At 45.9% G+C, this 25001-nt stretch overlaps 1 protein-coding gene across 3 annotated transcripts; it reads right to left on the bottom strand.

The window, feature by feature from the left end:
- Positions 1 to 114: 114 nt before the first annotated feature.
- Positions 115 to 23981, bottom strand: kirrel1a (kirre like nephrin family adhesion molecule 1a). Of its 3 annotated transcripts, none has more exons than XM_058065588.1 (15): positions 23383 to 23981; positions 10953 to 11102; positions 9635 to 9784; positions 8623 to 8780; positions 8381 to 8531; positions 8161 to 8266; positions 7662 to 7810; positions 7462 to 7589; positions 7061 to 7187; positions 6848 to 6948; positions 4819 to 5035; positions 4635 to 4739; positions 3460 to 3587; positions 3188 to 3301; positions 115 to 2613 (listed from the first exon to the last, which is right to left on the bottom strand). In XM_058065588.1, the coding sequence occupies exons 1-15, from the start codon at positions 23429 to 23431 to the stop codon at positions 1951 to 1953; spliced, it is 2496 nt and encodes an 831-aa protein (XP_057921571.1). In that variant the 5' UTR covers positions 23432 to 23981; the 3' UTR covers positions 115 to 1950. The 3 variants fall into 3 exon arrangements, with proteins under 3 accessions (XP_057921571.1, XP_057921570.1, XP_057921572.1); XM_058065587.1 differs by having other exon boundaries at positions 4632 to 4739; positions 23383 to 23978; XM_058065589.1 differs by having other exon boundaries at positions 3188 to 3265; positions 4632 to 4739; positions 23383 to 23977.
- Positions 23982 to 25001: the final 1020 nt, after the last annotated feature.

Genomic DNA, 25001 nt, shown 5'->3' with positions numbered 1-25001 from the left:
TCTTCGGCATTCTTAAAGAGGTAGCGCACTTGGCTACCATCTAGCGCTGAGCGTCATTATTACAACAGTATAACGTAATGTCTCATACTGTATAAAAAAGACGGCACACTCCCATACTTTTTAATAAAAAACAGTGCTTTTATTTATGTAATACTGTGGAAAAATAATTACATACGATTTTTAAAAAATATTGAAGATAATGAAATTAAAAAATGAGTTGATAATGGGCTTTTTTGTACATCTTTTAAACAGTTTTTTTTCCTGCTACGGAACAGTACAATAACATAAAAATTGGGGCCTATATTCAAAGACACAATAATACAGGATACAGTCCTACCAGAGGTATAAAAGTACTGGATTGTGAGAAAAATGATAGACATATGAAACACACACACACTCGCACACACACACACGTATTGTATACACATGGACATGCATTCAACAGTCCCACGCACACATGAGTCAGACATTTGGAGTATGCACGTATCCATTCACACGTCTATACAAACACACTGTACAAATTGATGTGCGTGCCAGTGCCCACACACTCCATCTTGACGTGTCTCACACACTCACACAAACACACACTCACTACTACATGTCAATGTTGTAGACGGCCTTCATGGAACCTCTCCATACACATTCTCTTCTGGCCATTTTGGCAGGCAGACGATGAGGAAAGATTATATTCTCCCGATAAGGCCACTCAGTTCGAAACCCAACATCCGCATAGCTCTTGCCGTCCGCACTAGTCTTTCATTTTAGAGCTCAGGGCGCCAAAAAAAAAAAGCCCAAGCCAAGGAAAAAGTCTGACCCGAGGTCCCTCACCTGGTTTGTAAAGCAACAGTCGCCAATAGAAGGAGCTCCTACTGCATATACTGTACATAGTCTACGGTGGAGAACAATATGAACACTTGGCACTAGGTTTTCTTTTATACACTGATACCCTTTTTGATGGCACGACTCCTCCAAACTTTTGGTCCGTAACATATACATCATTACATGTTTTACATTGACAAAAATAATTCTGTAATGTTAAAAAATAGAATACAAAGCCTCTCATCAGGTGTGCAAATAAAAAGATCACAGATATAGATGAGATAAAGCATGAATACTGATGATGATGATGCAGTGCAAAACGATGACAACTACCCCCGGTCCCTTAAAACACGTTCCCTTGGCTAAATATTGGCTAATAATAAGCAGGATGGAAAGAATTGGAATGGGCTTTTCTTCAAGAAGACCAGCAAAAAAAAAAAGGGAAAGAAATGGCGACCAGACATGACTTCCACTGGCTGGTATTTCCCCCCGATCGGCGTGTACCATGTTTGTCTGCTCATCCGTTCCAGCCATATTTCCATCAAGTTGGTTGTCGGCACCCTACCAATGGAAGACATCCAGCATTTGGTGTTCTTTCTTCTTGGTAGCTTTAGTTTTTTTGTCGTCTTCAAACCCCATCCAAGCAATCTTTCTCTGTCTGCCCATTAATGGCCTGCAGTGTGTCGAGCTCCACCCCCTTTTACATACTGGACAGCGGTTGCCAGATGTCAAAAAGTGCTGCAGTGGTACCTGTCTCTTTTTTTTTGGAACCCTTCACAACTCTTGACAAGTGAACCCAACTGTGCTGCTTGGTGGAAACGTGACGCATCTGTGATGGTGTTGTCGTCCTCTTCTTTGTCTTGATTGTGATTTGCGCTGTCTGCTCTCTCGGAGCTCCCATTTGAAAAAGAGCCGGTGTGATGTTTGCCACACTTTTGTCTCCATCTTCTCCTCCCACAAATCCCACCATTGTCTCACGGGCACGCTCCTCTACGAGTGTGCATGTGCCTTGTTTGTGTTCACCGGGGCGTGTTAGTGTGTGCATGTAAATCTGTGTATGTGCCTGTGTGTGTTTTTAGCTGCAACGCTATCGCTACGACACTCGTCATGCTACGCATGACATGTCGGTCCTCACACGTGAGTCTGCATCCTCTGCGTGTGTCGGCTGTGGGAGTAGTCAGAATGTTGCGACGTGTAGGAAAAGCGAGTGGAGCTGCCGTACTTCCCAAGTCCCGTGTCTGAGCCCGAGGGTGTGGCGCCTCCGGGGCCCACCCCAACCGGAGGGCCCGCTACCCCAGACCCCACCCCGTACATTTCATATGAGGGACCGGCCTCCAGTGGGGCCAGGCTAGATGGGGCGAACCCCATGCGGTAGGTCTGGTAATGCGAGGGGTAGCCATAGTTGTCGTACGCCAGCTGGGAGGTGGAGTCCAGCAGGCTGCAGTCCCCCGGGAATTCAGCGGGAGCCGGGGCCGGGTTGCTTGGAGGTTGCTGATTCTGGCCCCCGCGGGTGAAGGTGTTGAACTGGGCGTAGCTGATGTGAGAGAGTCTGGAAGGGGGCCGGGGGTCATAGCAAGCCTGGGGGCGGCCCGGGGATGTGAGAGGGCCCGGCGGAACGGGGGCTCCTCCGCTGGCCGTGGCCCCCGAGCCAGCTGCGCTGCTGCTGATGGATGCAGCTCCGCCTGGGGTGCCGGTGGGGGAGCGGTAGTCGGAGTAATGCATGGTGGAGCGGGAGGCGGGACGTCCTTCGTCGAGCGTGGACGCTCGTACGTTGTAGTAGCCGTTGGTGGGATCCTTAGAAAAAACAGAAAGGGAATTAGGACCTCAATGTCGGACCTCAGAAGAAATCAGACAGGCCTGGTAGTGGACCACCACTACATAAGTGGGAAAAAATATTTTTTTTTATTCCCATGAATCATACTGTGTTCTCACCGGGATTAAACACTGGAATACTTGACTATCCGTGACAAGAGTCCTCCATCCCATAATGTCTCACATAACCAGACGCCCAGATCAGGCATTGTTTCACAGCACTTCAGGCCGTGTAGGAGACGGGGGGTAAAAAAGCATCCTGGCTGTTGGTGGAGTGATCTAACCACCTCCTGGGGTGGATTCATGTCTGCCTTCCTTTAAAATGATCCGACTGGTCCTCCGGCTGGAGGCTTTGCAGCGTGTGCCCGCGCAAAATGTTTTGGTGGGGCAACATTTTGACAGCTTTACGCATGAAAATCATTCGTCACCTCGGTGCAACCCCGGCGGGGGGTCAAAAAGCATTTCATATGCATGAATCAATTTGAAGTTTACTTTATATTTGATCTTGCCTGCTTTTGTCTGCATGGGTGTAAAATGAAAGGGGAGCGCTCTTCACCTTGAGGTCGTACTCCTGGCGGGTTTCCAGCGTGTCGCTGCGGAGGTCGGACTTCAGCTCGATGTCATCCTTAAAGGGCTGATTGGAAGGAGAAAAGGACACAGAGGGGAGAAACTAAACGGTCAAACAAAACAAAAAAGGTGCCGGAAAAGGAGGAAAAATAGAAGGGAGGGATGCAAGTGACAGAAAAGGAGAAAATTGAATTAAAGGTGTTAAAACAAGAACGCTCACAGGGAAGAGAGGATTCGCATACACACAAACACACGACTCACCGAGTACATGGCCTTGACCATACGTGAAGCCGTGGACACGCTGCCCGAGTCCTCCTCCAAGCTGTGGCTCTCCTTGTTGATGGTTTCCACTTTAATGTCCGGCTTGCCCAGCGTGACCCCTCGCCGACCTGGAAGCAAAACATGACAAAGTCACATACACACACGTGTTGTGTTTTCACAGGTGCACCACCATCAGCAGGGGCCTGCATGCGTATGGAGGAGTTTATTTACTTCTATGTAACTATTATGACTGTACTGTAGTGATGTACTCAGGTATCTACAGACATATCCTCAAAGCTCCGTCATCATTACATGATTATGTCGGTGCTCGTCGGACTGACAGACTGACGTCGACGTGACTTTGTGACTTTGGCCAGACACACGAAGAGAATGAAGATCATGAAGATCAATTTTTTTCTGGGTACATGATACCATACAGCATCCATATCAAACTTGCGCGGGCCGCACTAACATTAAACTTTCATATCAAGGCGGGGGCCTCAAACTAGTGTCCTGCGGGCCCCATTTGGCCCGCGGGCCGCGTGTTTGAGACCCCTGATTTAAATAGTTAGTCTGACTAACTGAAACTAAAACTGGCCATTTATTTGTGACTTTGGCCAGACCTTTTCCTCTACTTGGTTTTTGATATATTATAGTGATTATATATTTATATTTAATTTTTATTTATTTATTTTATTATTTATTATTATAATAAAATATAAAATATTTATTTATTATTTTTATTAATTAATCTATATATATATATAATATAATAATATAATAATATATATTATATATATATATAATATATTGATTATAGTGCACCCTCACCCATACAATAGTTTGAGGAAACACAGCTATGGATGAAATGTGATTAATCACGTTTAAACATTTTAATCGATTGACAGCCCTAATAATAATCACATCTTGACTACAACCTGTGCCTGTCAGTCACTAGAAATTTTAAGTTTGTCCAATTTATGGGATCTAACTTTGAGGTCTAATAACAGCGCCACCATGTGGTGTATTTGTCCAAAAAATAAATGCATGCTTCTGTTTGTATAGAGGACACCGCCATGAGGTTTTCGTACTGTTGTTAATGATGTTATATCATGCATTATTAACATGACACTGAATATGGTGTGTTTATGCTGGTAGATGGCGTGACTCACTGCCTTTGCGCTGCCGGTAGAAGATGAGAACAAGGATCAGGAGGAAGATGAACAAGAGGATGGTGGAGCCCACTGTACTCCCAGCTATTATCCCCACTGGGACTTCATCTGCAACAACACAACCACACGGTCGGTCTCGGGAGACATCGTGATATTTAGCGAGACTCCCCTCCCCTTCATAACGCACCCGTCTCCTCCAGGGTGATGATCATGGTGCCGGGCCCGAAAGAGTTGGAGGCCGTGCAGTTGTAAGAGGTCAGGAAGTCGGACTCCATCACGTTGTTGATGGTGAGCGTGGAGAGGACGCCGCCGCCCTCGGTCGACGTCCTGCTTTGCTCCACCGTATAGCGCTCCAGCAGCGTTCCTTTCTCCTCCTCCCACACGTTCTCCTTCCATGCCCACACCTGAACACACACATGCAGATGTTGTAGCATCACTTCATAACACAACATGAACTCGCTGGACACGTCATTAACTTTGTCTGACATACTTAAATCATATTTAATATGATTTTAGCCCCTTTAATGATAACAAAATTCAATAATGACATGATGTTGTTTACTGTGTTAACAGTGGAAAATACATCTATGTAAAGATATATATATATATTATGTTTCACACATTTCATCACACCAGAGTGACCATGACCTCGTTATCTAATGACATGCATGTATTTCATCACATGGCATGCAGAGGCATACGGTGGGGGTGGTGGTGGGGTGGGGGGGTCGTGCTCATCCTCCATCTTTAAAACCACTAAAAGCAACTGTATTATTCAGCATATACTGTACTGAGGCCAGTTAATTATGCATAAACCCACATGTTCCCATAATGCGCCCACTTGTTCGGGAGAAGAAGAATCTCCCGGCTGTGGCGTTTACCGGGACAACTGTTCCCCCCCTCTGTCCTTTTTATATTTTATAAATCTTTTCATATCCCGATGCCACGGCGCTCGCATTAAGGGGGAGGGCGGCGCCAGTCAGGACGCATCCGTCAAGGAACCGCGACGCCTGCGTGATGCAGCTGAGCGGAGAAAGCATCCGGGGACGCTTTTTGTGACGCACAAGCTAAAAGTGGACTGGCTTAGAGTTGGTTTGTTGATATGATGGATGGAGGACATTATTGTTCAAAAACACGGATGACACTAGGATGTCACTTCATGAAGCACACACATCCCCCGAGGCCAAACCGTCCTAATTTGGATCAGCACCTTCGTAGAAATCCACCTACATATACGATATGCTATCATTTTGAGCATGCATGACTCACTGAAAATCCACCCCATGAATCCTGAAGCTGAACCATAATGTGATCTTTTTCCTCGTTTCACCCCTCCAGAATGATTAATGGAATATTCCTGTATGGACTCCTGCTCACTAACAAATAAACCACACCAAAACCATTCATTTAAATTAGGGGTCTCAAACTCAATTTACTTGGGGGCCACTGGAGCTCGGGTCTGGGTGAGACTGGGCCGCATCAGGTTTTCAAAAAAAAAAAAAAATGCATTTAATAAAAACAAAAATTTTTTAAAAACTTCGCTTTGGTTCCAATTTTCTACAATAAAAGCTCTGATAAAACATTCCACTGTTCTCAAATATCTTACTTTTTATTTTTCTACACAAAATAAGATGAAAAATAAATAAACAAATCAAGAATAAAGAAAATCAATCAATCAGTAATAAATAAATCAATATAATAATAATAATAAAACGGCAAATAATAAAAACTAAAGAAACCACATATAGTTGGTGGGCAGACAAATTATTTTTTTCAGATTAAAATTAACAAAGCATTATTAGAGCCCTGTAGACGACTATAGTCACATTTATACTTTTTTTATTTACAACATATTGCGCAACTGCAGGGTCTTGAGACACATGCTAACTCGCAAACTAGAGAGCTAGCGACCTAAACGGTAGCCTTCAAGTTATTCCCTTTAAACTTAAATAGCCAAAAACTTACCACTTCCACACGGATAGGGAGGATAACTATTAACAGTTATTTAACCTTTAACATGAACATGAATCAAACGTAATAATTTTTTCTGGGTACATGATACCATACAGCATCCATATCAAACTTGCGCGGGCCGCACTAACATTAAACTTTCATATCAAGGCGGGGGCCTCAAACTAGTGTCCTGCGGGCCACATATGGCCCGCGGGCCGCGTGTTTGAGACCCCTGATTTCAATAGTTATGGTGTTGCACTTACAATCTTATCTGGAGGAGGTGTGCTTGCGATGAAGCATTTCACCTCCCCCCGCTCCCCTCGTACTGCATACTGGATGGGGTCGCTGGAGATGATGGGTGGACCTGTGCGGGTCAAAAAATACATATATAATAATATAGCATTTACAGCTCCTGTCGTGGTTCTCAATGAATAAACATAAAGACATTTTTGAAGTGTCAATTGTTGCTTCCTGACCATTGACAGTGAGCGTGACCTCCGTCTCGCCGACCCCGATCCGCGGCACAATGGCCTTGCACACGTACTGTCCGGCGTCCGCCTGGCTCACAGACTTCAGGTACAGCTGGTTGCTGTTACTGAGGACCTGTGTGGGAGGAGAGCAAGCATTAATGTGCGGAATTGAACATTAACGAGAGCGCACAAATACACGTATAGTACAGTATGCGCTCGGTGCGTGACCCTAAAAGTAATGCAAACCTGCCCATCCTCTTTTAACCTAACTCTCACAGGCACTGCTGTTGCCTAGCGACAAAATCCATCATGTTAGCCTATATTCATCCACACTGACTGGCCACTTCATTAGGTACACCGACACGGACAAATCCCATATAATCAACTACAAGGAAAAAAAAGCTCACCATGTTTGAACCTTTCTTGAACCACGTGAGCGTGAGAGGGGGGTTCCCGGCCCATTTGCAGTTGAGGGTGACATCCGAGTCCACGTCCACCGTTTTGGGCTGCGGCTCCACCAAGAGAATGGGTCCGACTGGAGCACAGAAAGAGTGTGATCATGCTGCGAAGGAATGAAGCATCCATGACTGGCATGTGTGGTACTCACAGTGGACGTCCACCAGGATGCTGACGTTGGTCTTTCCCACGGCGTTGAACACCAGGCAGGAAACCGGCTCGGTGAAGAAGGAGTGGTCCGCCTTGGTGGTGAAAACGGTCTCCCTGGCACCTTGTAGAACCACACCACCTTTGGCCCACCTGTGTGGGGAGGGGGGTCCAACAAAGGGGATCAGCTCTTTGGACATCTTCTGCATTGTGCATGTATATAATGTTGTGGTAAAGTAGTACAAAGTCATGGCAATAAAATACAAAGACGTCCTTGAAGAGCCACTTTCTGGCACTTTTCTTCTCTCAAATAAATAATACACTGGCTTAACAAAGAAAAAAAAATCTATTTCTGTTTACATTTTGTGTTTTTAAATAATGACGACTAAAATTACCCTCAACCAAGAAACTAAATTGACAGGAAAACGCTGCAATCATACATAAACAACTGCATAGACCTGAGACCTAATGTACTGACCTAACAAGTACTAAAAAGTACTGACCTGTAGCCCATAATAGGGGGGTTGGCATGGGCCTGGCAGGTGAAGGTGACCCTGTCGCCCTCCAGGACGGAGCGAGGCTCAATGGACAAGGTCACGGTCGGTGGATCTGTGGCAGACGGGTACCAAAATAAGACTTTGCGAGTGCCCTTTATTTGACTCCAAATGAGCTGCGCCAAAGTGTTTTGTTTTTCTGCTGACAGGACCGCGTTAGCATGCTTACGGTGCACGTTGAGGGTGACTGTTGTGCTCTTGCCCGCGGGGGCCGCCAGGTTGGAGGCCACACAGCTGAAGTTCCTCCCCGTGTCCGTGTCGATAGGGTGGACAGGCAGGAAGCTGCGCGTGGTCACCCTCTTGCGGTCTGGAAGAACCTCCTAAAAAAAAATAAAAAAATCACACGGCAGGGATAAATCCTGAGCTCTGTGAACGTTGTGTTGACTTTTATTTCTCAAAGGTGGGACTCACGGTGGCGCTGACAGCCCCGTCCACAGGGAGGCCATCTTTAAGCCACTCGATCATGGAAGGCGGTTTAGCACCCCGGGACACACAGCTGAGGTTGTAGGACTCCCCCGCATTGAGGAGAACCTCTGGGCCGCCATCGATCACGGGGTCATCTGGGGGAACTGCAGAGAAGATGAGTGGAAAAAAACACATGTATTACAGTACATTATACATTATAGTGGAACCATAATGAAAACAAGTTTAAAGTTGAAAATTTGGTATCAACTAAGATTTTTGCCATAGAACAGCAGAGTACTCTTGTCATATAGAAGATCTTTAATTAATCAGTGTCAGTTGCAGTAGGTATACTTAAAAACAGCGGTGCGTCCATGTTATGAAATGGAGGGATACTTGAAACCACTCCAGGAGGTACCTCAAATTTGAAATCATATAAATATACAGTGAGAGCAAATTTCCTGATTTGTAAGTTTACATGTACAACATAAGGACTTTTATGCACGTCTTTATTACAATTTTTTTTTTGTAAATATTTAATTATACGTATATATTTTTTTCATTTTATTTCATATGTATTTTCATTTCCAAATGTTTCCAACATGGCCGCTGCAGATGTACAGTAATAAATCAGATAGAGATGCTGCGGCTTTTCTCTGGTTCAGGGGTGCAAAAGCATTTTTACAGTAGGTCCTTAAAACAGCTCAGGGGTGTCCAAAGTGCGGCCCGGGGAGCCTTTGTGGCACACAGCTAGGTTTTTTTAATTGGTTCACAGCATATTGTAGAAATAAAATGAATCAAAACATTAGCAGAAATTGGAAAAATTTTACAAAAATGCACAATTTAAAGTAAAAAAAACCTTGGATTTTTAAAGTAATAATAAAGTGGAAAAAGTTTGGACACGCCTGATTTATTTATGACTAAGTTAGCCATTTGGTGAGGTAAAAAAAAAAAGAATACTGTAACTACTATCATAGTACATTTGTCACAATATGACAATACATCATCAACAAAGACGTACTGAGGACAGTGAGCTTAGCCCTCCTGGACCTCAGGGCAGCATCGGGGGCCTGGCACTCATACAAGGAGTCATCAGACAGGTCAGCTGACAGGATCTCCAGGTTGTACTGGCCCAGCTCCTGGACCCGCAGCACTCGGTACCTGGGCCAAGCTGGGTGTCAACACACATTGACAGCATATGAACTCACAATATCATTGCGATTGCCAAATGAAGCCTTGTTTTGTGTAAGGCATGGTTACATTATGGGATGCACACTCAAGCACAAACACCCCCCCCCCATCAAGACCCTCCCCATATCCGCCTGCTGTGCCACTGCTGCACATTCTCGCCATGAGGTGGCATTCACGCGCTCTGTCACCAGCAGAAAAGCTGTCATGACAGCAGCTTTTTAAAGTAATTTATTTATTTTCTTTTTTTTTTTTTTTAGTGAGCACTCAGATTGACTCCGTCCCACGGCACACACACACACACACACACACACACAATTTTCTACCCAGACAGAGGCGGTGTGCGAAAGCGAGAGCGAGGCCTCGCTGCTGCTTGCCTTCCTAACCTTGTGCGTCCTTGCTTGTGCTCGCACGTGCAAGCGCGCCTTGTTTATACATGCATTTGCATGGGAAATGTGGAGGGCAAGACAGCGTATGAAAAGCCTAGACGCAGGCACACAAACACAAGTCTGTTGTGTGCACAAATTACGACAGCGGGGGGGTTGTGTGCAAACGCACTTTTAACCAACACTTGCTGTACCTGAATGCATCCTGAAGCATCAATGTTTAGTAGAAATGAAATGCCATAATCACATATCGGGTTGAAAATGCAAAATAATAAATCTGCTTAGCTTTTGTGTAAACAGAGTTAATTATTTTTTAAAACAAACATAAAAAAAAACTCTGAGATCATTCTCCTAATTTTCATGTCTACTTCATTTCTTTATATCCTGCAGCCATTATTTATCAATATATAGCCCGACATTAAAAAAGCTAGTATCTGACTTCCAAAACTCCATAAAAAAAAAGAGTGGGCCAGATGTAACACTACTTGTGGACTTTTTATGTGCGCAATCTAAAAGTGTAAGGTTTATGTCTCGGCAATCAAGTTGATTGACCGCCATAAAGGTCCCCAGACTGCCCCACATTCCAAACGATCTCACCAAATCATCGTCAGCAGCGTTTTAAAGAGACATCTCATTTGCATGCAGCCTGCAAAAATAGGAAGCCTGCGTGATGGGATGGAGGATGGAGGATGGAGGATGGAGGATGGAGGATGGAGGATGGAGGATGGAGGATGGAGGATGGAGGATGGAGGCGCGTGGTCTCACCCCGTAGGTCCTCGCCGATGCCCAGCGCCAGGCCATCTTTGGTCCACTGAACGATGCCCGAGTAGTTGAAGACCACGCAGGACAGGATCACCCTCTGGCCCCGCACCACCGACTGGTCTGCCGGTTCCTGGGAGAACCTGGCGGTCCACACTGAGGATAGAAGGGAAAGACGGGAGTAAGTTCTCAATGCAAAACCTTCTTAGGTGGCCTGCGGTTTTATTTTACGACTAATTGTCATGGTATTTGGCCATTAGCAGAGGAGATCAGTCGGGTAGGAGAAGATCATGACCAGGAAGAGTAAGATGAAGAAGAGGCGTCTCATGCTGACTCAGTCAAGAGGACATCAAAAAGACTCTCATCCCATTTTTCCGTACTTCCCCCAAACTCTCAGAACCCCCCCCCCCCATTCCTTTCTTGCTCATTCCTCCCTGTGAGTCATCTCGCAGGCTTCCAAAGCTACAGTGGCCATCATTGTGTGCGTTCGCCACAGCAGATAAACCAGAGCGCCGCCGCTGTTGCCTCATACAGTATGTGGAAAATGGAGCAAAAAAAGAAACGCCATTGTGCGTCTCTCGCTACGATGACAAGTTGTAATTAGCTGTCCTTCCAAGACAGGACGCCCATCGCGGGGAGGATGTGCGTCTCACTTTGAATTTTCGTCCTTTCCGTCGTTTCCCACTCCCTCCCACTTTGGAAAATACCACGGCACAGCAGTTTTTAATGTAATGAAAAACACGCTTTTAAATCTGGATTAGCACTGTCGCTGCTAAAAACACACTGGTCACAACATTAGGTACACTCGCCTGAACCAACAAAGTGTCATTTTTACGATTATTTGACTGACAAATGTTTTCCTTATTAAACAATATATTTATCATTGTGCTTTCTAATACTGAGGTTCCCTTTTTTGCCACGAGACAAGGTTGAGTTAAGGAAAAAAAAACAATATGCCGTCTCTCAGCTCTCTTCTCTCTCCCATTGTGAACTCTTTACAAGTATATTTCACAAGCTTTTGTTACATTTTTGGGTCGATGCAGAAACAAATAGAGAAAAAAAAGAGAAAATGTGTTGGAAGTGCTGTCTTTCTTTTATAGTCTCCTCCTCTGTGTGTATGTCAGACTCTTTAAAAGTATATTTCAGTAGCATTTGGCAAAATCTAATCTGGCAAATATGGTGGAATATAACAATAACTGTGTTATTCATTTTAGTAGATGGCATTTTGGTCTGGAATATTTGAGTAAGGCCACGTAATATGTCACAAAAGCCCTTTAAAAGTATATTTTAGAAGCTTTTGGTGAAATCTAAGACAATAAATATAGCAGGATATAAAAATAATCTACTTATTCAAACCTGCTGATTATATTTTAGTTTGAAATACTTACGTTACGTCAAGTAATTTGTCCAAAAAAGTGCTCTAAAAGTGTATTTTTGAAGCTTTTAGCAAAATTTAAGCTGGTAAAAGAATATGAAAATGACCCGGCAGAAGTTTAGTTTGAAATACCCGAGTTACATTACATAATTTTTCATAAAAATAAAATATATATATATATTGGGGGAAATTTAACATGGTGAATATATCAGAATATAATAAAAATAATAATAATGAATATGTCATGAGAAGCTGTCAGCAACATTTTTTTAAATGATGCATTCATTTTCTATGCTGCTTAGCCTCATTAGGGTCAGAGGGGTATGCTGGAGCCTATCCCAGCTGACTTTGGGCGACGGCCAGGGTACACCCTGGACTGGTGGCCAGCCAATCACAGGGCACATATAGACAAACAACCATTCACACTCACATTCATATATATGGACAATTTGGAGTCGCGTTTTTTGGAATGTTGGAGGAAACGGGAATACCCGGAGAAAACCCATGTATGCACGGGGAGAACATGTAAACTCCTTACAGAGATGCTAACTCGCCGTGCAGCCCCATTTTTTTAAATTACTTTATTATTATTAGTTTATGAGTAATATGTCACAAATCTATCTATAACTAATTTGCTGTACCTAATTTTAGGGCCTGACTTGCTGTCCGTCAAAGCTACCGTACAGAAGCCCCTCCCTCTCTCCCGTCTGTATACATATATAATGGCGTGTTGTGCTTTTCACCCACAATGCCTTCTATTTCGGTGTCCCTCCTCCTTGCTGGTTGGAAGGGGGTTAGAGGCGGACTGTCACAACTCGTTTATCACATTAAATATCAGCCCTCAGGCACTTTCTCTCTCCCTCTATCCTCGCTCGCTTCCTTCTTTCTTTTCTTGTCACCTCCCACTGTTGCCGTTTTTTTTAACAGTCACCCCCCCCCCTCCCATTTTCTCCCCCCTCATTCCCTGCTCGCTCTCTGCGGCCCATTCCCTCACACTTCTTCTGAGGCCTCCAGCACTTTTTTTTTCTGAAGGTTCACATCTCTTTCACTTTTTTTTTCATTTTTTAAACAACTGCCATATGCCTCGGTCACCGCACCTCCGCCCCCCCCCCACCCCAGCCCTAGTGACAACCCTCAAACGCCCTCCTATTCCATATCCGACCAGGCTGATTTTTGCCGAGGTACAATATGCCGGCTAATGTGAAAGAAGGCAGTCGTGCACAAAAAGGAAAGATTCCAGCACCAATCACAACAATAGCTTCTGACAGTGCTGCACATTAATATTCTGAAGATAAAGGAGATGTGCGAGGCTACACGGAGAGGAGGGAATCAGATGCAGATGGAGCTCTGCGGCTTGCATACCTAGAATAATTCAACACTGAGCCCCCCCACCCTCATCCAAAAGAAGGAAAGACATAAAAAGAAAAGGCCTTAATTTGCTTTCTGAGATGATGCCCCAACTGGACAAGATTATAATGAAGAAAAACACAGTATGATGTAATTGGATGTGAAAGGTTGTTGTGCAAATACACAAAAATGCTAAGTTAAGTTCACCACGCAACGACCACACAATTGAGGTCAAAGTGGGAAAATGTAACCAATGTAACCACGGTTGGCGTATAGTCCTTGGAAAAGATGAATTTGCGGGAACAGCCGCCAAATATGGCTAAATTATGCAAAAACGGCACCTATAAAAGAGTAACTTTACCATCTTTTCTATACAAAAAGTATCAAATTTGACCAAGCATGCTTATTGTCTTCTTGGATGTGGCCCTCACTGGAAAAAGTTTGCAGTCAAAGTTCAATCCAGAGTTGACTTTCTTTTTCCGAGCCCTAAGAAAAAGGAGGCATCGTTAAAGGGAGCTACTAAAGCCAATGTAGTCATCACATTAGCATGTTTAAGCTCCTGCAGGCACCGGAATCTATGCCTGATGTTAATTAGTAGCATGTTAAGAGTGGATTTAGACTATCATGACTAAAAAAAAAAAAAAACAGGAAAAAGACTTGTCAGTCCTGTGTGGTTTTATAGAGATTTTTTTTTTTTCTTAACGAAGCTGCGAAGTCGACAGCGGCCCGAGGCCAAACAAATCCTCGCCTCAGCTACCTTGGCGAGACTAGCTGGAGGTATTCCCTCAACAGTAAACCGCAAATGTAATCCAAACTGAACGCTCCCCGTCAGACGCTGCAGAGAAAACACCCAAGCCGGGGCCCGGGTTAGAGAAAACACTGACTCATTTAAACATGTGCTCGTCCCCCTTCTGATTTCCATATTAGCCAGTTAACACTTGTCAACAGCAGTGTGTGTGTGTGTGTGTGTGTGTGTTAAAAAGGAGATCTCAGCACAGAGTGCTTGCAAGGGAGCTTGTATTCTTTCATTATGTGGGTTATGCTGCAGTGACAAATATAGAGTGTGCCCTGATTTCCTTGAGTCACTCATCCCCAAGATACCACCGGAGCTCCCTTGTCCACACAAAGAGGTCGCGCGCAACTGCGACCGCATGTACACAAAACACACACAAACGCAACACACACACACACACACACCACAGGCGGTGTGGACGACCGAGCTGCCGCCACGATTTGGTGAGCCACTTCCTGTGGACACATGCAAACACAACCACGCCGCAGCCCAAACGTATAATCGACACGTCGAGGCGGTTTTGTTGGACATGTGCTGTCATGGGAGGGCCGCCTTGGTGTGGCGTTCCATGAAACTTGGAAATTTCAGGCCTATGTGGCTCGGGCTAGACTAGAACAGGGGTCTCAAACTCAATTTACTTGGGGGCCACTGGAGCTAGGGTCTGGGCCAGATCAGGTTTTAAAAAAAACAACAAAAACGCATTTAATTAAAAACAGAAAAATGAACAAACTTTGCTTTTGTTTCGATTTTCTACAATAAAAGCTCTGATAAAACATTCCACTGTTCTCAAATATCTTACTTTTTATTTTTCTACACAAAATAAGATGAAAAATAAATAAACAAATCAAGAATAAAGAAAATCAATCAATCAGTAATGAATAAATAAATATAATAATAATAATAAAACGTCAAATAATAAAAACTTAAGAAACCACATATAGTTGGTGGTTGGACAAATTATTTTTTTCAGATTAAAATGAACAAAGCATTATTAGAGCCCTGTAGACATGACAAAACACGACTATAGTCACATTTATACTCTTTTTATTTACAACATATTGCGCAACTGCAGGGTCTTGAGACCTTTGCTAACTCGCAAACTAGAGAGCTAGCGACCTAAACGGTAGCCTTCAAGTTATTTCCTTTAAACTTAAATAGCCAAAAACTTACCACTTCCACACGGATAGGGAGGATAACTATTAACAGTTATTTAACCTTTAACATGAACATTAATCAAACGTAATAATTTTTTCTGGGTACATGATACCATACAATATCCATATCAAACTAACATTAAACTTTCATATCAAGGCGGGGCCTCAAAATAGTGTCCTGTGGGCCACATTCGGCCCGCGGGCCGCACGTTTGAGACCCCTGCACTAGAATAATCATACACGAAGTCCAAGCTGCATCGGTTTGCAAATACCGCTGTTCAACCTTGTGGGATATTTCCTACTGTCTCAAACGCAGCATCGGTCCTGGCCAAAGTTTGGTGCAGTGTTTGGGATTCATCCCGGCCGCTTTGCAGACATTTTGACACCAGCCACAGCTCATCAAATCATCAAGGCGGCGTGCCATCACCAAGGTGACTCACGATGGTGTGAGGCACCATGAGCGCAAGTTTGGCCTCCGAGCGTCTCTCGCACGGCTCGGTATCGCTTTTTTTTAACGACAAGGTAACGATGCGAGGATTTGCGGCTGCGAACTAACACTGAGGGTAAATGCATGCAAAGACATCTGGAGCTATTTTTAGCTGAGTGTGCTGCTAATATGCCCCCGCACACCCCGACGCTAGGCTGCAAATGTCAACGCTCGCCTTATTTCAGCGTTCAACTCCAGGCTTGCATCACCTCTCACTCTTGCATGGAGGTGAAGCCATGGAGGCCATTCAGTCTTTAGCATCGTCACGGATTGGGAGGCGTCCATCATGTTATCTTTGTCTCCGGCCACCTCCCTGCTACCTCTCTTTTAGTAGCCCACCATCAAAGTCCCCCCCGCTGCCATCCTCTCTCCCTTTGCACCTCCCCAGCCAATCCCGCGCCTTGGCTGAATTACAGGCTGGCGTCACCATAGCAACAGATGACGTTGTAAATTAGTCGGACAAAAAAGTTTTTCTGCACTGGCGTATCCTTGAGCGCATCTGGGTGTCTGATGAAACCTTCCCCAATGTGCTCACTACACCCATTTGTCTGGAATGGAGGCGGGGGGTGGTGGTGGTGGGGGGGTGGGGTGTAAAAGAACAGAAATGACCTCATCCTCCCTCCACCTATCCCACTGATAGTCAGACACAATGGTCTCACCCCTCCCTCAAATCCCTTCGCCGCTCGTCGATACACTCCAAATTGATTCTGTTATCTCCCTAATTCCATGTCGCCGCGGCGTGCGGTGGCCGTGGCGGCGGCGTGGGGAACAAAGAGACGACGAGGTCCGCAAACGTGGAGCGGAGGGGTTTGAGAACGAGGAGGATGACATCATTGTTTCAGGACAAAGTTGCAGTCCTCCAAGTCAGGCGACAAGAGGCTGACTCACAGCCTCTCTCTCTCGCCGCTCGCTGTGTTGATGTTGATTGAAAGCATCACGGCGCCAGGATGACAAGTCGATTGACACGTCGCGATTCGAGCTCTATGGAGCAACTCCCTTTTTGTTTTTATTCGCTTTAAGCTATTAAGCCAATCAGAGGTCACATATAGACAAACAACCATTCACACTCACATTCATACCTATGGACAATTTGGAGTCACCAATTAACCTAGCATGTTTTTGGAATGTGGGAGGAAACCGGAGTACCCGGAGAAAACCCACGCATGCACGGGGAGAACTCCACACAGAGAGGGTGGAATTGAACCCTGGTCTCCTAGCTGTGAGGTCTGCGCGCTAACCACTAGACCGCCGTGCCGCCCGTGTTTAGTACAATCGTCAAAATTTGGTACACACCTTTCCAGGACAGACAAGTGTGTGTAAAATTTCATCATTCATTCATTCATTCATTAATCCCAGCTGTCTTCGGGCGAAAGGCGGGGTACACCCTGGACTGGTTGCCAGCCAATCACAGGGCACATATAGACAAACAACCATTCACACTCACATTCATACCTATGGACAATTTGGAGTGGCTAATTAACCTAGCATGTTTTTGGAATGTGGGAGGAAAACCGGAGTACCCGGAGAAAACCCACGCATGCACGGGGAGAACATGCAAACTCCACACAGAGATAGCCGAGGGTGGAATTGAACCCTGGTCTCCTAGCTGTGAGGTCTGCGCGCTAACCACTCGAACACTGTGTCAAATTTGAGCAAGTCAAATGATTATAGAACTTTGATGATATTTGTTATATGCACTGTATGCAACCATCGACTCGCCTGTTCTGAACAACATGGCCGCCACAATAATAACTCATCACCATGGTGACGCTATACGAGGTGACACATGAATGAGAGCCTAAAATGTGGCGGGGTAGGCAGTGAAAGGCGACTACCCACTGGGAGCGCTGACTCTCACAACACAAAGGTGACTCCACGGAGCGGAGGCAAGATTAGGGTAAAGTGTGTGTGTGTGTGCGTGGTAGTGGAAGGGGGTGGGGGGGGGGGGGTCTCGGAAGGAGGGGTTGTCTTTTGTTTGCCGCATTGTCCGCCTGCTGGCTGCTTTCCTCTGTCATCTTACCTTGCAGCCCTCCCCCTTACGAGCAATCAGCGACCTCTTTCTTTATGTCTTTTGTCAACTAGTCCATTCACCTCCTTTCTGTCCACCAGCCTCCTCCTCTACTCCTCCTGCTGCTCGCATTCACATGTTTTGGTTCCTTCGTGCTCCACCTTGTCATCTACCTTGACTGGTGTCAAAATGGTTGCTCCAAGCAGGAGAGTTTCCTTGTGTGGTTTTATACCAACGTGTGCGTGCAGCACTCTCCCATTCTTTGGGGCTCCTCTCATACGCACATCTGAAGAGCTTTTTTTGTGTGCGCGGCAAACCACTGTAGCCGGCGTGGTTGCCAGGGCGACAGCCCTTGAGGACCACTGACACAATGATAGAAAGTGTGACCATGGCAACTCCAGGATCACTGCAGGATAATATGATAATTCGTCGACGAGGCATCTGACACGTTACATGAATATGCCGGAGCTCAGGAAAAATCCATCCAGCCGCTGGTAATCCGCGAGCGATTTGCAGCCGGCATGGCGGGCGGCTGACAAAGATGGCTCCGCGGTAACCAAGGGCAACCGGATCTAACAATGGCTGTCATTTGGAAATGCTTGAGTGGGGGGGGGCGAATACGCATGTGTGACTTCTGGCCCGCCACAATCGATGTCATCATGGATCGATACCTCGCAGTCGTGGTTCCTGATCGATTTGGGGCAAAGATCCATTCCTAGCGTCGCTCAGCTTTCAAAAAAAGTCACGTGATTAGTCAGGTAAACACGACCGAGCGACGCCATGATGGAGTGCAGCGCCGCAATTTTATACATGCGGCGTCCCGTCGATAAATTACCTCCTCCAAGGTCCGCTTTAATTGAAAGCAGCGCCGTCTAATTTCATTGGTATGTACTGTGGCTTGTTGCAATGTCATCCGTCACGAGGCAGCCAATAAAAGCCCCGGGCCTTGACCCCATGACCCCTTGGAGTGCAGTAATAGTATTCACATCAGGAGCCTTGCCAGCATCGCCACGAGCACCTTCTTGAAGGTGAGAGCTTCTCTGCTGATGGAAGAGCAATGAAAGTCACACCCCCCCCCCCTTGTGACGTCTCCGGAATAAATTAGCAACAGCACATAAAATAATAGGGACACGAATCTCTCCATGCAAGCTGGGGTCATCAACGCAAGGCAGGGAGCAGAAACAGGAACAGGATTGGGGAACGGGAGTTGGAACAGGGGCTAAGGAATAGGAGCAGGACAGAAGCACAGAAAGAAAAGGACAATCAACAACAGGTATAAGTTCATGTCAGAAACAGGAACATGATGAGGGTCAGAAACATGAATATGATCAGGACCAGGAACAGGCTGGCGCTCGAACATTAAAAGGGTTCAGAATCAGAATCAGAATTCAGAGGAGCAATATTAGCGGTATAGGAATAGTGCTGAGACACGGAATGGGAGACAAGGACAAAAACATCCATCCATTTTCTATGCCGCTTATCCTCACTGGGGTCACGGGGGGTGCTGGAGTCTATCCCAGCTGTCTTCGTGTGAGAGGCGGGGTACGCCCTGGACTGATCGCCAGCCAATCACAGGGCACATATAGACAAACAACCATTCACACTCACATTCATACCTATGGACAATTTGGACAATTCGCTAATTAACCTAGCATGTTTTTGGAATGTGGGAGGAAACCGGAGTACCCGGAGAAAACCCACGCATGCACGGGGAGAACATGCAAACTCCACACAGAGATGCCTGAGCGGGGACAAAAACATAAACACAGAAAGTATCAGGAAGAGAAACAGGTGCAGGAAGGAGAAGAAGGAGTACAAAGTGGAATAAGAGCAAGGGTTAGCGTCCTTGTCCAAGTGCATATCAGCGGTGGGACACATGAATTGGGACAGGGACAGAAACTGGAAGAAAAAGAAGGAATACTAGCAGGAAGATGTGTGAGAAAAGCAAGAGTAGGGACTGAAAACATGAACAGGATCAGAATCAAAATCGGCATCAAAAAGAGGAATAGTAGCAGGACCGTACAGAGGCAGGAAGGGGACTAGCTTGTGTTTATTCGGCTTTTGGAATGATGTGCCAGTTTATCTTATTCATCTTGCGGCTCGGGATAAGAAACCCCCCTTAACCACAAACAACACAAACAAACTTGGGATGACACTTGCACAAAATAAAGATGACTTGCATAAAGTTCCAAGCGGATTAATCAGGAAGTTGGGAGCGTTAACAGGCCGAGCCAAGGTAAGCGTAAGCTAGAGGGCATAATTAGGTTGGCGAGGGTCTGCATCTGACGGGAGGAACTTAAGCATGTGCATGCCATCGCTTTAATGATTGCACGTCATCGCAAGCCATCGACCATCGGGAGCGCTGGCTCGTTATTTGTTGCACAATAATTGAACCCCCGTGGGCTGTTTTGTTACACGGCGGCCCGAGTGGGAACTGATTTAGTTGGACGGCTGACCCTAATGTTGTTATCGTCAAGGGAAGATGGATGGAACGAGTCGAACCCCTGACAACCCCCCCCCACCCCAACCCCTCCCGTCGTCCCTAGCGAGGAGCAAAAAGTGGGAGGGTGGCGAAATGGAGTGACATCATCAGTGTCACTGCATTCCTGCGGCGGGAGGAGGGGATGGGGAGGGGAGCAATTTTTGAGATTTCAGAACCATTACCCCCCCCCCTTTTTCTCCCTCTTTGACACGCACACTCACCCTCCCTCCCGCCTTTTTGTCTCCCCCACCACCGCACTCCACAGTGTGTGTGTTTTTGTGTGCTACAGTACACGAGCTCCTCTTCCTCGTCATGTGCTCCCACTTTTAATTCATGTGCTCCGTCCCGCCGTCCCCCCACCCCGACTCATACCATCCACTCCCCTCCCCTCTCCTCTTTCCCCTCTCCACCGACCAAAGGAATGCAAGAAGCACATCTGGAACTTATTAGCGAGCCAAAGAGAGGAGGAAGGGGTAGACGGAAAAGAAAGAAGCTGAAGAAGGAGAATGTTAACAGTAACTTGTGCCAATTACTCAGGCAAGGCTGGGTCAGGCTTCCATTTACAGGAGCGTCCGTTTACAGCGCAAAGCCTTTCAAGCCGCAATCCCAACATGTTCTATGTGAACGGGTATGGACTCACTCGGGGCAGGCGAGTAATGCCCGCCGCCCCAACCCCCTCTCAATGAAACCCCTCGCTCTCCACGTCTCGATCACCTACCTGCCTGCTTTGTCCCAACAACCAACTTTTTACTTTTTCTCTAACCCCCCCCCCAACCACCACCTCCACCACAAATGGGGTTCTTTCTGCACAAGTCCAATAGTCTCAGTCAGATGTGATTAAGTGTGCCTCTCTTGCATGGGGGACTCTGCATAAAGAAACCTTTTTAATGGGGGGTGTTTTTCCTCTTTCGTCTTTTTTTCTCTTTCTTTTTATAAGTGCGATCGCCTCCAGCCTGTCAAACACCATCACAATATTGCGCCTTTAAACCCCCCAAAGGCCCTCAGAGTTGTCGGTTTATCTTTGACCACACATTTGATCATCGCTTATCCAACCGTGCGCTTCCAATCGGAGGTTTTGTGTCAGATCATCATCATCACGACTCGGATGCACCGTTTCGCTATGCATTAGCATAGACGAGGGGTAAAAAAGCCACACACCAACAAATCAGCACCCGTCATGGCGTGAAAGCAAGGACCCTGTTGATTAAGAGAAGGGGGGGGGGCGGCATGGATGGATGGTTGCCATCCGCTTCCAGGTTGAGCTTCACAGCCGCTTCAGTGACTGCCTTCGTCGGCTGATGGCTGATTAGATATGCTCTTTGGGAAATAGGCCTCATTCCCAATCCTGACCCCAATTGATGTCTTAACGGTAGGATGCTCAACAGACTCCAGTCTCGATGCTACTCCACAAGCCTAAGGTATCGTGAGAGCATTGCTACAAAGTAGCCTCATATAAACGATACTACTAAGTGATTCTAGTAGAATGTCAGAATGCTAATACATTGCGGTGTCAGGTCAGAGGTTATTGATGTTGGCCATTCACACACACACCTTAATGGACCTTGCTTTGTGCAGTGGTGACAAAGCCGACAAAGACACACACAATTCAGGTCTCATGATTCTCCATCTTTTACCAACACCTGCACTTTACAACCTTCTACCAGTTAAACCTCCTCCTTTTCCTTGAAGGAGCGTATTTGTCCCCATTGATTTTACAATAATATTTTAAAAAGCTGCATTTAGTGACCATCGTCTTGTATGTGCAGTCTCAAAGCCAGGGATGCTAAATGAATCGAGTATTTTCGGATTTAAGCGACATAAAAATAACAATAAGCATGCAGTCATTCATGAGCCCAAGGCAGGCCTATATTCCTTGCAAATGGAACAGTGTGAAATATCGGTGTAGAAAAACAGCAAACACAAAAGGCGAAAAATGATGGCACAATGTGACACCTGGCAACCTCATTTTATGTAAATATGCTGTGCGATTATCATGCGGAGGAACGTGTTTACGAGTGGACAAACAGGCCAAGAGGAAGAGCATGTGATAGTAACAAAGCAGGAGTGGATTCATTAGCACGGCCGCTCGCTCGCTGCTGCGCAATACACGCTTTAAAAGGTGGCAGTCACGGTGACATCATCCCTTTTTCCATACCTTCCCACAGAACACGCCCCCCTCCCCCATCTCTACCAGGACGAGACAATGGTACATACATTACTACTCCGTCTAACAGGTAGCTTTATAGCATCCATGCAGCCTCCTCCTCTTGTCGCCTAGCAACATCTCCGATACATGCTACCCCCCACAGGTACGAATGAAGATGCTGGCACAGAGGATGCTGATGCTGGGGGGGGGGTGTGGAGAAGAAGGGAAAGGGGTGTCAAGTTAAATCCTAATGGCGGGCATGCAGGTAAGGACACGGGAAGACGAGGCGAGGAGGACAAGCCGAGTGGCGTTGATCAATCACTGTCATTCCTGTCACGTCCACGGCCAGTCTCAATTACGACACCCCAAGGAGGATAAAGGGTGGCAGTGGTGGTGGGGTCTTGGGGGGGTGGGGGTGTCATATGCATATGCCATGCAAATGCAAAGGTCATGTAGGCCATGCAATGAGATATAAAAAAATAAGGACAAAAAAAGTGTGTCGACCCAATCATGGTCAATGAGGCCTTTTCCTCAAGCCCCCCACCCAACCCACCCCCTACCAACAGAGAGCTTTATTATCAGTGCGTGTGTGTACGCGCGCGCGTGTGTGTGTATCGTCATTAAAGAGGCAAATGCATCCTTACCAGTTTGTAAAGTCAGCAGCAAAGTGAGGAGCAGCAGCAGCCTCTGCATGGTTCAGCCCACCAGGAATAAGAAGTCCGTTACTGGCCCAAAACTCCGTGAGGACGGCATCAAAAAGGCGAGCACTGTGGAGGGACAAGCAGGAAAAGAAGAAAAAGAAAAAACTCTCCTCGGTTCTTGTCTGGTTCGGGCTGGTCCCACTGGGCTTTACGGCATTTCACTGGTGCCTTTTTCCCCAACCTCTCTGCTCTCCGCTTCTTTTGCTCTCGGGTCGGCTTTCCGCTGCGCACGCCACGTCAGGCTGGATGGAATGAGACAGAGCTTCCGGTTGGCCCTTCAAAATAAAGCCACACCTGGCGAAGATGATGCACAGACAATACAAATATTCTCACATACATATCTAAAATAGTGAACCTTTTTTATAACTAATAAAGGAATTCTCCTTCCGCTATTCTTATTTTGTACATAACATTCACCGTACATTCACTCTGCTGTTTTAAGGACTGATTGTAAAACACTTCTACATGACAAAAGCACGTTACTTTTTAAAGAACTTACTGTACCAACGCAACTGGTAGATACTCTGTACTACAGTTCTCTGCCGTTTTTGGGGACTCTATGGCTGCCGGTCTACGTGTTTGTGACGTTGTCCACTTCCGGTGTTGTCTCCAGCTTGACGTCATATTCTCATTAGAGGCGCATTCCTCGCTCTCTTTCTGACGTCAGCAGAACCACATCATTGCCCCCCTTTTCTCTCCCCTGGATGCAGCGTGGGCCAAAAAAAAGAAAGACAAGAAGAAAAACAGCCAAGTAGCCTGGAGAGGTAATGTTGTAACATGGGGGAGGAGGGATTACCAGGAATGTGCACAGACAACAGCGGCGGAATCACTGAAAGCAGTGACGTCACTGATCTGATGAGCCCACACGACAAATCTCCGTCATGGTCGTCACATAATGTAGGCTAGACATTTGTCATTTGGATTTCTCTGCTGAGTACTACTAAATCGACCCGGAGGGGAGAACGTGATGCTGGGGCGCCACCTTGTGGCCAACCAGCTGCACAAGCATCACTGATGAATGGCAGACAGGATTATTATGTTGATATCCGCATTATTGACATGCTCAGTGATTCTTAACCATTACAACACCGTCTAGTTCAGTCTTTAAGTCGGGAAATTATCTTTATATGTCAATTGGAAAAATATAACACTGACATCCATATAAATCACGTTTCTTTTTAAAGGAACGTTAGTAAAATAAGTATTTTTGTACTTCAGGGGTGTCCAAACTACGGCCTGGGGGCCATTTAAAAACACAAATGAAACATTTTTCAGTATGTGGCCTTTAGTGGAAAAAGTTTGGGGTTCTTTTTCCATCAATGGAACAATAGAGCTTCAGGTTGTGCAGGGTTGTCAAAAGACGGCTGGTTATGTGGAGATGTTGCAGGGGGCATCCCTCATGATCCCTTGTCATTGTCCACCTGACAAAGGACTTTTTTCAGGGAGAATAACATCACTCTTTTGGACCACCCTGCATGTTCCCCTGATCTAAATCCGATTGAGAACAATTGGGGATGGATGACAAGGGAAGTTTACAAAAATGGACATCAGACCTTGGATGC

This window comes from Doryrhamphus excisus, chromosome 3 (assembly GCF_030265055.1).
Source record: "Doryrhamphus excisus isolate RoL2022-K1 chromosome 3, RoL_Dexc_1.0, whole genome shotgun sequence".
NCBI lineage: Eukaryota > Metazoa > Chordata > Actinopteri > Syngnathiformes > Syngnathidae > Doryrhamphus > Doryrhamphus excisus.
Note: the sequence above shows the minus strand (reverse complement) of the source record. Positions and strands in the feature narration are given on the sequence as shown.